Below are 13071 nucleotides of genomic sequence, written 5' to 3' on the forward strand. Positions count from 1 at the left end.
TCACGATATGTCCTGCCGGTGCAAGTTCTCTAGCTGGAGTAGTACAGTTACCCACTTCCTCCCCATCAAGGTACACGGTTAGTCCTCCAGACATCGCCCAGGTGAGACAGTAGTGGAACCAGACTGACTGGCCTGGAAACTTGCTTTGCAGTACCACGTTGTATCCGTCCACATAGTTAAATCCGCCGTTACTTCCTATCAAGATCTCATCTGGGGATGAGTGGATATTGAATACTATCGGGTAATTTGCAGTGTGCAATCTTTTTACCCACGCACATGCTGAAAATGCGCTCAGTGATGTCATCTCAGTCTCGAAACTGATATAATCTTCAACTGTTTTACCAAATTCAAGCGCATGGAGTCGTGTGTCTGTGTCACCAGCACCAATAGCAGGGACCACGACGAATACGAAAATCGAGAGAAGCATTGGAATCTCTAGATCGCAACAAACTCGGGGCACAGTCGGATTACGGTTTGAAAGTTTGAGCTCTGTATATTGGTGAGATATCTACAGTCTAGATAGTGAGTAAAATTCCAGTCACAGCGGTCTTTAAGATGATTGAACTCACAAATAAAAGAAGGATTTTAAAAACGGATTACAGCAGCTGGTGATTCAATAATAAAATATCCCTTAAACTTCAAATTTAGAGTTGAAATTAACATGAATCTTAATTCTATTTTGGTAAACTCTCTCCCGCAGAAGCACCTGTGGTACAAACTGGTCACAGGACGCAGTCGTGTTTATGTCGTTCACTAACTCTAAGGTTTTCTAGCGATCAGAGCTTTCAAAGGAGAAATCAATAATTTAGCAAGGCGGCGGTTAAACCGCGTGACGGTTCACGGGACAGGCTAAGAATAAGAACTATTGTTGTGACTGGATCATGATCGCATCTGTTATAGATGTTAACACAAACTCTCAAACAGTCATATAAGTACCTCTCATATTCCATAGCTGATCGGGGGGGGGGGGGTTGCTCTACACTTTTTTACACCTTACATTAGAAAAAGATAAAGTTTAAATTTAATAAAGTGACATTTTTGTCTCATCAAATGTATGTTGTACCCATCGTTGTTAAGTACGCCGAAAAACCGGTCGAAAACACGCCGTTTGTCAAAATTCTAAGAAATACGTGGAATACGGCCCATTTTGCGGTTCCAAAAAAACATTTTTTGATGTTTAATTTTGTCCAAATACGCAGTACGTTGTTATAATTAACGTACGCAAGTAAAGTACTTATGGCTTAGTTATTAGTACATTGTACATCAGCTGCCACTCGCCGCACATCTGACATTATGAATATAACCTGCCTAATCAGTAATTGGCATCATAATCTGCTTGAATACAAATTGCTACCAAAATGGTCATTCATTTAATGAATCTATGAAATGCAAGAAAAAAATGCACGTTTTGTTGTTTTTGAAAGAAGAAATGGTATAGGTAGCCCTATACAAAGCTAGGACTAAGTTCAAAGTTACATTTACCTGGGGAACTCAGGCTATCATGTTCAACTTCATAAACATAGAGATTAGGCGGAATGACAGGCTGAGCGGCCCAGTAAAGTTACATGACATGTGTAGTCAGTGTAATAAGCGCCAAGCGCGAGCACAGAACTTTTTTTCTCCGATTTCGATAAATTTGGTACCAAAAGTTGTCTAAAAATGTGAATAAAATAAATCCACCGTGTAGCAATTTTCGGAAAAAATGCTACACGGCGCTTGTTCGCCGCGCGTGCTTTTTTCGCGCAAATTTTTAGTTTTTGGCCTATAACTTTCACATTTTAAATTATTATCACATAGTTATTATGGTATCGTAATCAGCTCATCGAGACGAAACTTTTAGTACTAATATTTTAAGATTTAAAGGATTTTTTTTCGAAAGTTTTAAATATTATAATTTTGGTACCAAAAGTTGCGTCTGATTAAGCTCATTACGATTCTGTAAGAATTATTTCAAAATATTCAATATTTTAGGAGTTATAGGCATTTTAAGCAATAAATTAACCATTTTTCGTCCATAGTACACTTTTGCAATGCACAGGAGGCCCACATACATCTCAACGAATCGTGCTACACGGTGAATTTTCATTATTCACAGTTAAAGGCAACTTTTGGTACCAAATTTATCAAAATCAGAGACAAAAAATTCTGTGCCAACTCATGGCGCTTATTACATAGACTAGTGGTCCGTGCGCCGCGCATTATAATCTGATTAGAATTTAATCGACATAATATATCAAGTTGCACATGAGGAAACGCGCAAGTCTTGGCTCTAAACATTTGTTTGTCGGTTTCACTCGGTTGTGACAGATTTGAACGAAGTACTCAAAAAGCTTTTGAGAAATACGTATTCGTAATTCGTATGCCGTACGTTTATATTTATAAGATTAAAGATACGCTACGTTGAGACGTTGAGATATTGTAATTCTTAATCACAATGCTGGCAAGCATTACCGTCGCCCTTATATTCACAATACTATTTACCCCCTATACTAGTATATCCCCTTTATTGTTTTCCAGGCATTAAGATTCATCGAAAGTAGTTCAGCAGGCATATTTAAGTTCAAAACATTCTAATTCAATGTTAAAGATGACAGGAATAAGAAATAGTTATGTGGAGGTTTTTAAGAAATTTGCGCAAAATACGCGCCAGCATGTTATACGAAATTAGGTAAAAAACCCAAAATCGCCATATTCAGGTGCCATAAGAACCATGTTAAAACTGAGTTAGAGATATGAAACTTTGCAGGGCGTCTAGACCTTGACCAAATCGACTGTAAAAAAATTTCATGTTTCAGGAGTATCGGCAAGTGGGTTTTCTGGAACCCCTGTTTTACAACAGATTGTCGTGAAGTATATCACAATGCTGGCAAGCATTACCGTCGCCCTTATATTCACAATACTATTTACCCCCTATACTATTATATCCCCTTTATTGATTTCCAGGCATTAAGACTCATCGAAAGTAGATCAGCAGGTACATTTAAGTTCAAAACATTCTAATTCAATGTTAAAGATGACAGGAATAAGAAATAGTTATATGGAGGTTTTTAAGAAATTTGCGCAAAATACGCGCCAGCATGTTATACGAAATTAGGTAAAAAACCCAAAATCGCCATATTCAGGTGCCTTAAAAACCATGTTAAAATTGAGTTAGAGATCTGAAACTTTGCAGGGCGTCTAGACCTTGTCCAAATCGACTGTAAAAAAAATTTCATGTTTCAGGAGTATCGTGAAGTGGGTTTTCTGGAACCCCTGTTTTACAACAGATTGTCGTGAAGATATATATATAATATATAATATAGACGCTTTTTGCAGTCAATTGTAGCCTACATTTAAGTGTCCGTAGATTCGAAAGTATAAACGATACAGTCATCTCGAACCACAGGTTTTAAAGATAATCGTTTAAGCTTTAGTTTACATTGTATTGAAAAATAATTTAACGTCATCATCGTCACTTGATGACGTCATCAAATTAAGTGTTTTAAAAACTTGATTTTTGACAAAGTAACAACTTTTCAAATCGATTTTACGCTATTAAGGAGTAATTTTATTCAAAATCTGAGGACATTTTCATCTTAGATAATTGTTCAAGCATTCCGAAAATCTACCGGAATAGTTTCCTACCTTGCTCCTTCATAAAGATATTTGCTATTGAAGTTAGTGCTTTTTTGAAGAATAATTTTATAAAAACACAAAAGTTGTGAATTAGTATTCTCTGGTGTTGGGTCATCCCTTGGGTTGTGGAGCTCAATTTTGCTTCTTAAAGGTGTAAATTGTGTTATAGGCTAGTTTTAAAGTTAAAAATCGAAAAGGTGCACACGTGGGGACACGCCCAAATTTATTTAAAATAGCTAAAATCACTAAAAATTTTGATTTTCACGATTTTTATCAACTTTGAAGTCCCGTTGTGACCCAAGTTCTTTTTGAAATCTTCTGAAACTTTGCATGCTTATCAAACTATATATTAAATACCACTATGCAAAAATTTACGGTGATTCAATATTGTATGCGCACGCAACGTCCGCTCAAAGTTTGCACGTGCGAAAGGTGAGAATTTTGCTCATTCGAATTCGAATATATTCTGCTTTCCACGATATTTAAATGGCATTATATATGAATTTAATGCCAACTTGAATGAGTAAAAAGTGCCATATTCAGTCGGTTATCGACAGATATACCTAACTAAACACAAGGAAACGTTTTCAAAGGCAGAATTTCGAAATCGTCGGAATTACCTCCTTGTTAATGAAGTTTCGATTGTGTAAATTATCCCGACATTATAATCAAAAAGAGATGATATTTGACCAAAACCCATAATCATGGGTAGAGTGTACCGCTGCCAGTGTCTCTCTTTTCCAAACAAAAGGAAATGATATTAATTTGAGGAACCGTCCGCTAATGCAAATTGATACCGAGAATGAAATCGGTCGCTCGCTTTTCCCATTTAATAAGCTTTATTACAATTCGTAAGCCGTGAATGAATGGGAAAAGCGAGCGACCGATTTCATTCTCGGTATCAATTTGCATTTGCGGACGGTTCCTCAAATTAATATCATTTCCTTTTGTTTGGAAAAGAGAGACACTGGCAGCGGTACACTCTACCCATGATTATGGGTTTTGGTCAAATATACTTGTCGTATATTATATATATATAGACGCTTTTGCAGTCAATTATAGCCTACATTTAAGTGTCCGTAGATTCAAAAGTATAAAAGATACAGTCATTTCGAACCACAGGTCTTGAAGATAATCGTTTACACTCTAGTTTCCATTATATTAAAAAATAATTTAACGTCATCATCATCACTTGATGACGTCATCAAGTTAAGTGTTTTTAAAACTTGGTTTTTAACAAAATAACAACTTTTCAAATCGATTTTAAACCATTAAGGAGTAATTTTATTCAAAATCTGAGGACATTTTCATCTTAGATAATTGTCCAAGCATTCTGAAAATCTACCGGAATAGTTTCCTACCTTGCTCCTTCATAAAGATATTTGCTATTGAAGTTAGTGCTTTTTTGAAGAATAATTTTATAAAAACACAAAAGTTGTGAATTAGTATTCTCTGGTGTTGGGCCATCCCTTGGGTTGTGGAGCTCGATTGTGCTTTCTAAAGATCTAAATTGTGTTATAGGCTAGTTTTAAAGTTGAAAATCGAAAAGTTGCACACGTGGGGACACGCCCAAATTGATAGAAAATTGCTAAAATTACTGAAAATTGCTGTTTTCACCATTTTTATCAACTTTGGAGTCCCGTTGTGATCCAAGTTCTATATGAAATCTTCTGAAACTTTGCATGCTTATTAAATTATATATAAAATACTGCTATGCAAAAATTTACGGTGATTCAATATTGTATGCGCACGCAACGTCCGCTCAAAGTTTGCACGTGCGAAAGGTGAGAATTTTGCTCATTCGTGATTTCGAATAAATTCTGCTTTCCCGCGATATTTAAATGGAATTATATATCAATTTAATGCCAACTTGAATGAGTAAAAAGTGCCATATTCAGTCAGGTAAAATTTCGAAATCGATGAAATTACCTCCTAATCACAATGCTGGCAAGCATTACCGTCGCCCTTATATTCACAATACTATTTACCCCCTATACTATTATATCCCCTTTATTGTTTTCCAGGCATTAAGACTCACCGAAAGTAGTTCAGCAGGTTCATTTAAGTTCAAAACATTCTAATTCAATGTTAAAGATGACAGGAATAAGAAATAGTTATATGGAGGTTTTTAAGAAATTTGCGCAAAATACGCGCCAGCATGTTATACGAAATTAGGTAAAAAACCCAAAATCGCCATATTCAGGTGCCTTAAAAACCATGTTAAAATTGAGTTAGAGATCTGAAACTTTGCAGGGCGTCTAGACCTTGTCCAAATCGACTGTAAAAAAAATTTCATGTTTCAGGAGTATCGTGTAGTGGGTTTTCTGGAACCCCTGTTTTACAACAGATTGTCGTGAAGATATATATATCTTCACGACAATCTGTTGTAAAACAGATCACAGTGCTGGCAAGCACGAGCGGTGTCTTTATTGGGGGAATACTATGTACCCCATTTACTATTACACCCCTTTACTATTACAACCCCTTTGGTACACGTTGGAAGCCTCTTTCGTGCACGCGAAGCGTGCACTACGGCCGGAGGCGGCGGCCGAAGGCCGCCGCCTCCGGCAGGAGTTTTTCAGGCATTAAGACTCATCGGAAGTCGTTCAGCAGATTTATTTTTAGTTCAAAACATTCTAATTTGATGTCAAAGATGACAGGAATAAAAAATAGTTATGTTGAGATTTTTAAGAAATTTGCATAAAATACTCGCCAGCACTGTTATACGAAATTCGGTAAAAAACCCAAAATCGCCATATTCAGGTGCCTTAAAAACCATGTTAAAATTGAGTTAGAGATCTGAAAATTTTCAGGGCGTCTAGACGTTGACCAAATCGACTGCAAAAAAAGTTTCAGGTTTCAGGAGCATCGGGAAGTGGGTTTTCTAGAACCCCTGTTTTACGACAGATTGTCGTGATATATACATATATATATACATATATATATTCAGGGATAGACGCTTTGCCAGTCAATTATAGGCTATATTTAGGTGTCCGTAGATTCAGAAGCTTTAAAGATACAGCCATTTCGGACCACAGGTCTTGAAGATAATTGTTTAGACTTTAGTTTACATTATGTTAAAAAGTAATTCAACGTCATCATCACCACTTGATGACGTCATCAAGTTAACCATTTTTAAAACTTGATTTTTCACAAAGTAATCATTTTTAAAATCGATTTTACGCCATTAAGGAGTAATTTTATTCAAAATTTGAGGGCATATTGAAGTTAGATAATTGTTTAAGCATTCTGAAAATCTACCGGAAAGTTTTTCTAGCTTGCTCCTTCATAAAGATATTCGCTGTTGAAGTTAGTGCTTTTTTAAAGAATAATTTTATAAAAACGCTAATTTTACGTTCTAGTATTCTCTGGTGTTGCACCATCCCTTAGGTTGTGGAGCTCAATTTTGCTTCCTATAGGTCTAAATTGTGTCATAGGCTAGTTTTAAAGTTGAAAATCAAAAAGTTGCACACGTGGGGTCACGCCCAAATTGATAGAAAATTGCTAAAATCACTGAAAATTGCTGTTTTCACCAATTTCCGTCAACTTTGGAGTGCCGTTGTGATTACAGTTCTTCTTGAAATACTTTGAAACTTTGCATGCTTATCAAACTATATATAAAACATCATTATGTAAAAATTTACGGTGATTCAATATTGGATGCGCACGCAACTTTCGCTCAAGGTTTGCACGTGCGAAAGGTTAAAATTTTGCTCATTCGTGATTTTGAACAAATTCTGCTTTGCCACGACAGTTCAATGTCATTATATATGAATTGAGTATAAAGTGGCATATTCAGTCAGTGATCGACCGATCGCGATATGCTTACCTAAACACAAGGAAATATTTTTAAAGGAAAAATTTTGAAATCACCTCCTCATTAATATTAATGAAGTTCAAGAGTTTAAATCCCAATTAGTCAGATTAATGAAGTTATGAGTTTACATTTCGGCTTTGTAAAGTACCCTGACATTATAATAATCAAAAAGAGATGATATTTGACCAAAACCCATAATCATGGGTAGAGTGGACCGCTGCCAGTGTCTCTCTTTCCCAAACAAAAGGCAATGATATCAATTTGAATGACCGTTATCAAATGCAAAATGATACCGAGAATGAAATCGGTCGCTCGCTTTTCCCATTCATTTACAATTGAAATAGATTACATGTTATAAATCGAAACTTATTACAATTCGTAAGCCATGAATGAGTGGGAAAAGCGAGCGACCGATTTCATTCTCGGTATCATTTTGCATTTGATAACGGTCATTCAAATTGATATCATTGCCTTTTGTTTGGGAAAGAGAGACACTGGCAGCGGTCCACTCTACCCATGATTATGGGTTTTGGTCAAATTATTATATATAATATGTATAGACGCTTTTTGCAGTAAATTGTAGCCTACATTTAAGTGTCCTTAGATTCAAAAGTGTAAACGATACAGTCATCTCGAACCACAGGTTTTAAAGATAATCGTTTAAGCTTTAGTTTACATTGTATTGAAAAATAAATTAACGTCATCATCATCACTTGATGACGTCATCAAATTAAGTGTTTTCAAAACTTGATTTTTGACAAAGTAACAACTTTTCAAATCGATTTTTCACTATTAAGGAGTAATTTTATTCAAAATCTGAGGATATTTTCACCTTAGATAATTGTTCAAGCATTCCGAAAATCTACCGGAATAGTTTCCTACCTTGCTCCTTCATAAAGATATTTGCTATTGAAGTTAGTGCTTTTTTGAAGAATAATTTTATAAAAACACAAAAGTTGTGAATTAGTATTCTCTGGTGTTGGGCCATCCCTTGGGTTGTGGAGCTCAATTTTGCTTCTTAAAGGTGTCAATTGTGTTATAGGCTAGTTTTAAAGTTAAAAATCGAAAAGTTGCACACGTGGGGATACGCCCAAATTGATTTAAAATAGCTAAAATCACTAAAAATTTTGATTTTCACGATTTTTATCAACTTTGGAGTCCCGTTGTGATCCAAGTTCTTTTTGAAATCTTCTGAAACTTTGCATACTCATCAAACTATATATTAAATACCACTATGCAAAAATTTACGGTGATTCAATATTGTATGCGCACGCAACGTCCGCTCAAAGTTTGCACGTGCGAAAGGTAAGAATTTTGCTCATTCGTGATTTCGAATATATTCTGCTTTCCGCGATATTTAAATGGCATTATATATGAATTTAATGCCACTTGAATGAGTAAAAAGTGCCATATTCAGTCGGTTATCGACAGATATACCTAACTAAACACAAGGAAACGTTTACAAAGGCAGAATTTCGAAATTGTCGAATTACCTCCTTAGTCCTTGTTAATGAAGTTTCGACTGTGTAAGTTATCCTGACATTATAATCAAAAAGAGATGATATTTGACCAAAACCCATAATCATGGGTAGAGTGTACCGCTGCCAGTGTCTCTCTTTTCCAAACAAAAGGAAATGATATTAATTAGTTAATTTGAATAACCGTCCGCAAATGCAAATTGATACCGAGAATGAAATCGGTCGCTCGCTTTTTCCATTCGATCACGGCTTACGAATTGTAATTGGTAATAAAGCTTATTGATTAGAAAAAGCGAGCGACCGATTTCATTCTCGGTATCAATTTGCATTTGCGGACGGTTATTCAAATTAACTAATTAATATCATTTCCTTTTGTTTGGAAAAGAGAGACACTGGCAGCGGTACACTCTACCCATGATTATGGGTTTTGGTCAAATCACGTATACAAATTAAAGTACTTTCACTTATCACCTTCCCGGACCAAATTATAAGGAAAAGACCGTTTTATCAAATACAATATGGGAGCGTTCACATATGACGTCAGCAGCCAAGGGGGTATGGGGGTTTGGACATGTTGACGGTTGCTGGACGGGGAGGGGGAGGGGGGTCTGAGCCTTGCTGACGAGGACGTCAGCAGAAATGAAAAAAATTAAAATAAAATAAAACTTTGCTAATTTCTTTAATATTAGTACTTCTATTCGGTGAACTGAACTCTGTTGACCAACTGATATCAGTCGCATACTCATTTTTCATTTTTCCTGCCTACACCCGTCAGCATTTCTATACCCCCTCGCTGGCTGACGGAAGGGCACAAAGACGTGAAACTTATTAAGAGACTATACCGGTGCCAAACTTTGAAATTGTTGTTTTCTTGAAAACCGATAAAACTTTGAAGGAGAGCTAAGTTTGAGCTAGAATATGAAACAATTGCACTGCCACACGTGAAATGTAGCTCAAACTTGGCTCTCTTTCAAAGTTTTATCTATGTTGGTTTTGTACCCGTAAACTCTAAACAACTTTTACGTCTTTGCTTTTCGGAGTCAGTCGATACTTTCCCTCATCACATCATGTCCTAGTACCACATAGTCATAGTATATAGATATAGTACATACTATTATAATAGCGGTACTATAATTAGTACTATTATAGGGTCACTTCACATAGCCATGTGTATAACTATACGCGTACTGCGTGACGCGCTTGTTTACTGCAAGCGAGAGGGCTCTGGTTAGAGCAATAGGGTCACTAATATTATTGTGCACCAACTAATTATATCCATTTCATTGGTCTCGACGTGATGAGGGACAGTCTACACTTATAGTTATACTGATAGCTTCAAAAGTTCGAGCTGGAATATTGAACAATTGAGTTGTGGGTATTGGAGCGTTCAGATATTATAACGTCAGCAGCCGAGGGGAAGGGCTGGTTTGGAAATTCTGAACGGGGGGCCGGGGGGTCTGAGCCTTGCAGAAATGTAACGTGAATTTTCGGGGAAATTGTTGGTTCAAATCAATTTTATTAACAATAAAACTTCGCTAACTTCCTTAATATTAGTACTTCGGTGAACTAATTAACTCTGTTGACCAACTGTTTATATCAGTCGCATACTAATTTTCCCTGCCTACACCCGTCAGCATTTCTATACCCCCTCACTGGCTGACGGAAGGCGGAAAGGGGGTAGGTATTAAAGTATTAAGTAAGAGGGTTAAGAAGGCAAGGGGGTCTGGCGAATGCTGACATCATTGGGGGGGGGGGGGGGGGGGTGCCCAATGCTGACAGAGGGAGGGGGGTAAAATTTTGCTAAAATCTTGCCGACGTCATAATATCTTAATATGTGAACGCTCCCTATGCACCTTTTCCAAATTAAGTAAAATAAAACCACATTTATTTGAAAACTATCTAATTTCCATCTAATTTCCTGCTAATGTTCGACCTTAACTTAAACTATTTTACTGTTTACATTTGCCTCAACAAAGCGCGTATATTTAGATAAAGTGAAAGGTTTTAGTTATGAAAACATTCGGGCAACCATACTTTTTACTGTTATCGTTCAACATAAGCATTTCAATTTATTCGTTCGCTGTTATCAGTTTCTTCGAGTATAGTTTTAGTTTTGCATTGAATGGAAAGTTAATTTTAGTTGTAATAATTTCAATTTTTCAGACCAGAGTCCAGAACTAGGTGATACTGATCATGGCAGAAGTTCGTAAACAAAGACAAAAAAACTGTTCAAAATTCTCCTTTTTTGGACTCTTGTCTCTGTTAGTATTATCCTGTTCTTGAAACCAGACTTTGGGTCTATTATATCCAGTAAAGATTATGAAGGCAGTGTTACCAATGATCTTCATCTCACTCCACCTTCTCACCAGTGGATCGAACAGCAAATAAACCGGACTATGGCTATGTTAAACTATAAGGCCCTTAGTCCGCCCAACAAATGGATATGCAGGAAACCAAGACAAACTTACTATTTTCCTAAAATCAAGACCATATTCACAGGCATCCCCAAATCCGGGTCTTCAAACTGGAAAGAGTTCCTAATGAGAGCGGAAGGTACCTTGAACGTGAGTTTAGGACCAAGTCAAGTCAATACCATTGACAAGTTGTATTCCGATAAGTTCCGGTTAGGCGCTCATTCAAATGCTGCTGACGTTTACAAGGCGGTTAGAAGAGGTGAAAATATTTTCAGTTTTGCAGTGGTTCGCAACCCCTGGACCAGGTTGGTCTCCGGGTACAGAGACAAACTGTCCGGCGAGGTAACACCTGGGAGACCTGCTTTTGGAGGAATAGCCCGGAGAATAGCATATGAGATGAACCTGCAAGATAACATGACCAATAGTGGAACACACCCCACTTTTAACCAGTATCTGAGATGGCTGGTGGACAATCCTAATAAGTTAAACGACCACTTTACACCCCAGCACCTCCAACTGTGCATCCCTTCAGCTAGATACGACTACGTCATACCTTTGGAGTACAGCAGTGTGCTTAACAAGGACATTAACCAGAAGTAAAGATAAACACTACTCTGCAGCTGTCTAGTGCATATGACTCTGTTAGTGATCCTAGATTGCAGTCCTCAGCTGTTCTGGCCAGGGAGTGGCTCTATCAACAGGATCACCAGGTCATCGATAGATTGTACCACATTTACAAAGCGGATTTCGCTTTAATGGAATACAGCAACTTCTCCCACCCTGATTTTCCTTTACCGATGCATAGAAAGTAAAATAAGTTCCTTTGTTCACTTTGGCTTGAAGAATTTTTTGGCATGTATACTTTTAGGCAACTTTGGGATTTTTTATTGCAAAAATGGCGCTCAATAATTGTAATATATAACTGTATATTGTTCTAGCTACAACATAGTCTATATATTCATTTGTAAATTGTGTCCATCTCCTTTCTGCTATGTTGGACGTACCATTAGGACTTTACATGAAAGAGTAACCGAACATAGAGCTAACTATTATAAATTATTGAAAGATCCTTCCTTAAAACTTAATGATGATTTTTATCTGATGATAGTGACACTTACAGTTTAGCAGTTCACCTTATAGACTTATAGACTCACATAACCTTTCTAATAGGCCTGATTTTGATGCTTCTTATAATGTTTTTATCCTAAAGAATTCTAGTCCTAGTAATTTAGAAGTTAACGAAAATCTACTTATACAAAAACTCAGAACTTTGAAACCTTATGGTATTAATTCATGTGCTCCTTTTGGTATGCCACTTTTATTTGAAAATAAAACTTTTGATAATGGTCCTTAAATTATTCCACCCTTAATGCAGGGACTAGTATTTTTATCTACTAGTTGGGGCCTCACAACCCCCCATACCCGAGTGCTTCCCATTCCATTTTTGAGAGTTCGACTTCTTTTTACCTAACATCCTTTAGTTTTAATTATAATTTTCTGATATAATTGGAGTATTAACCCTTATCTTTATTAGGTACTGAAGATGTCCGAAAATGTTTTACCAATGATATGATGTTATAAAGATTTTGTTGGAATTTTTAAACTCATTCGTTGTCTGACTGTGGGAACTATTGATTTTTGTATATTGATTTAACTGTTCAAGTTCCTTCTATTATCTTATTATTAACTCTTCCATTTGCAAACTCGCATTTCAATTTGTCATTATCATTGACTCTTACTTTATAAA

The 13071-nt window shown here is 36.4% G+C and overlaps 1 protein-coding gene across 1 annotated transcript; it reads left to right on the forward strand.

Moving 5' to 3' along the window:
* The first annotated feature begins 11306 nt into the window (after nucleotides 1-11306).
* Nucleotides 11307-11924, forward strand: LOC134814367 (carbohydrate sulfotransferase 9-like). Its single transcript, XM_063822466.1, has one exon. It carries the CDS (start codon nucleotides 11307-11309, stop codon nucleotides 11922-11924), a length of 618 nt encoding a protein of 205 aa, XP_063678536.1.
* The last annotated feature ends 1147 nt before the right edge of the window (nucleotides 11925-13071 follow it).

This window comes from Bolinopsis microptera, chromosome 4 (assembly GCF_026151205.1).
Source record: "Bolinopsis microptera isolate Bmic1 chromosome 4, MBARI_Bmic_1.0, whole genome shotgun sequence".
In the NCBI taxonomy this organism is placed as follows: domain Eukaryota; kingdom Metazoa; phylum Ctenophora; class Tentaculata; order Lobata; family Bolinopsidae; genus Bolinopsis; species Bolinopsis microptera.

Bases quoted from the DNA above. Each gene is read 5' to 3' on its own strand.
- LOC134814367 (XM_063822466.1), top strand. From the start codon at position 11,307: ATGGCTATGTTAAACTATAAGGCCCTTAGTCCGCCCAACAAATGGATA.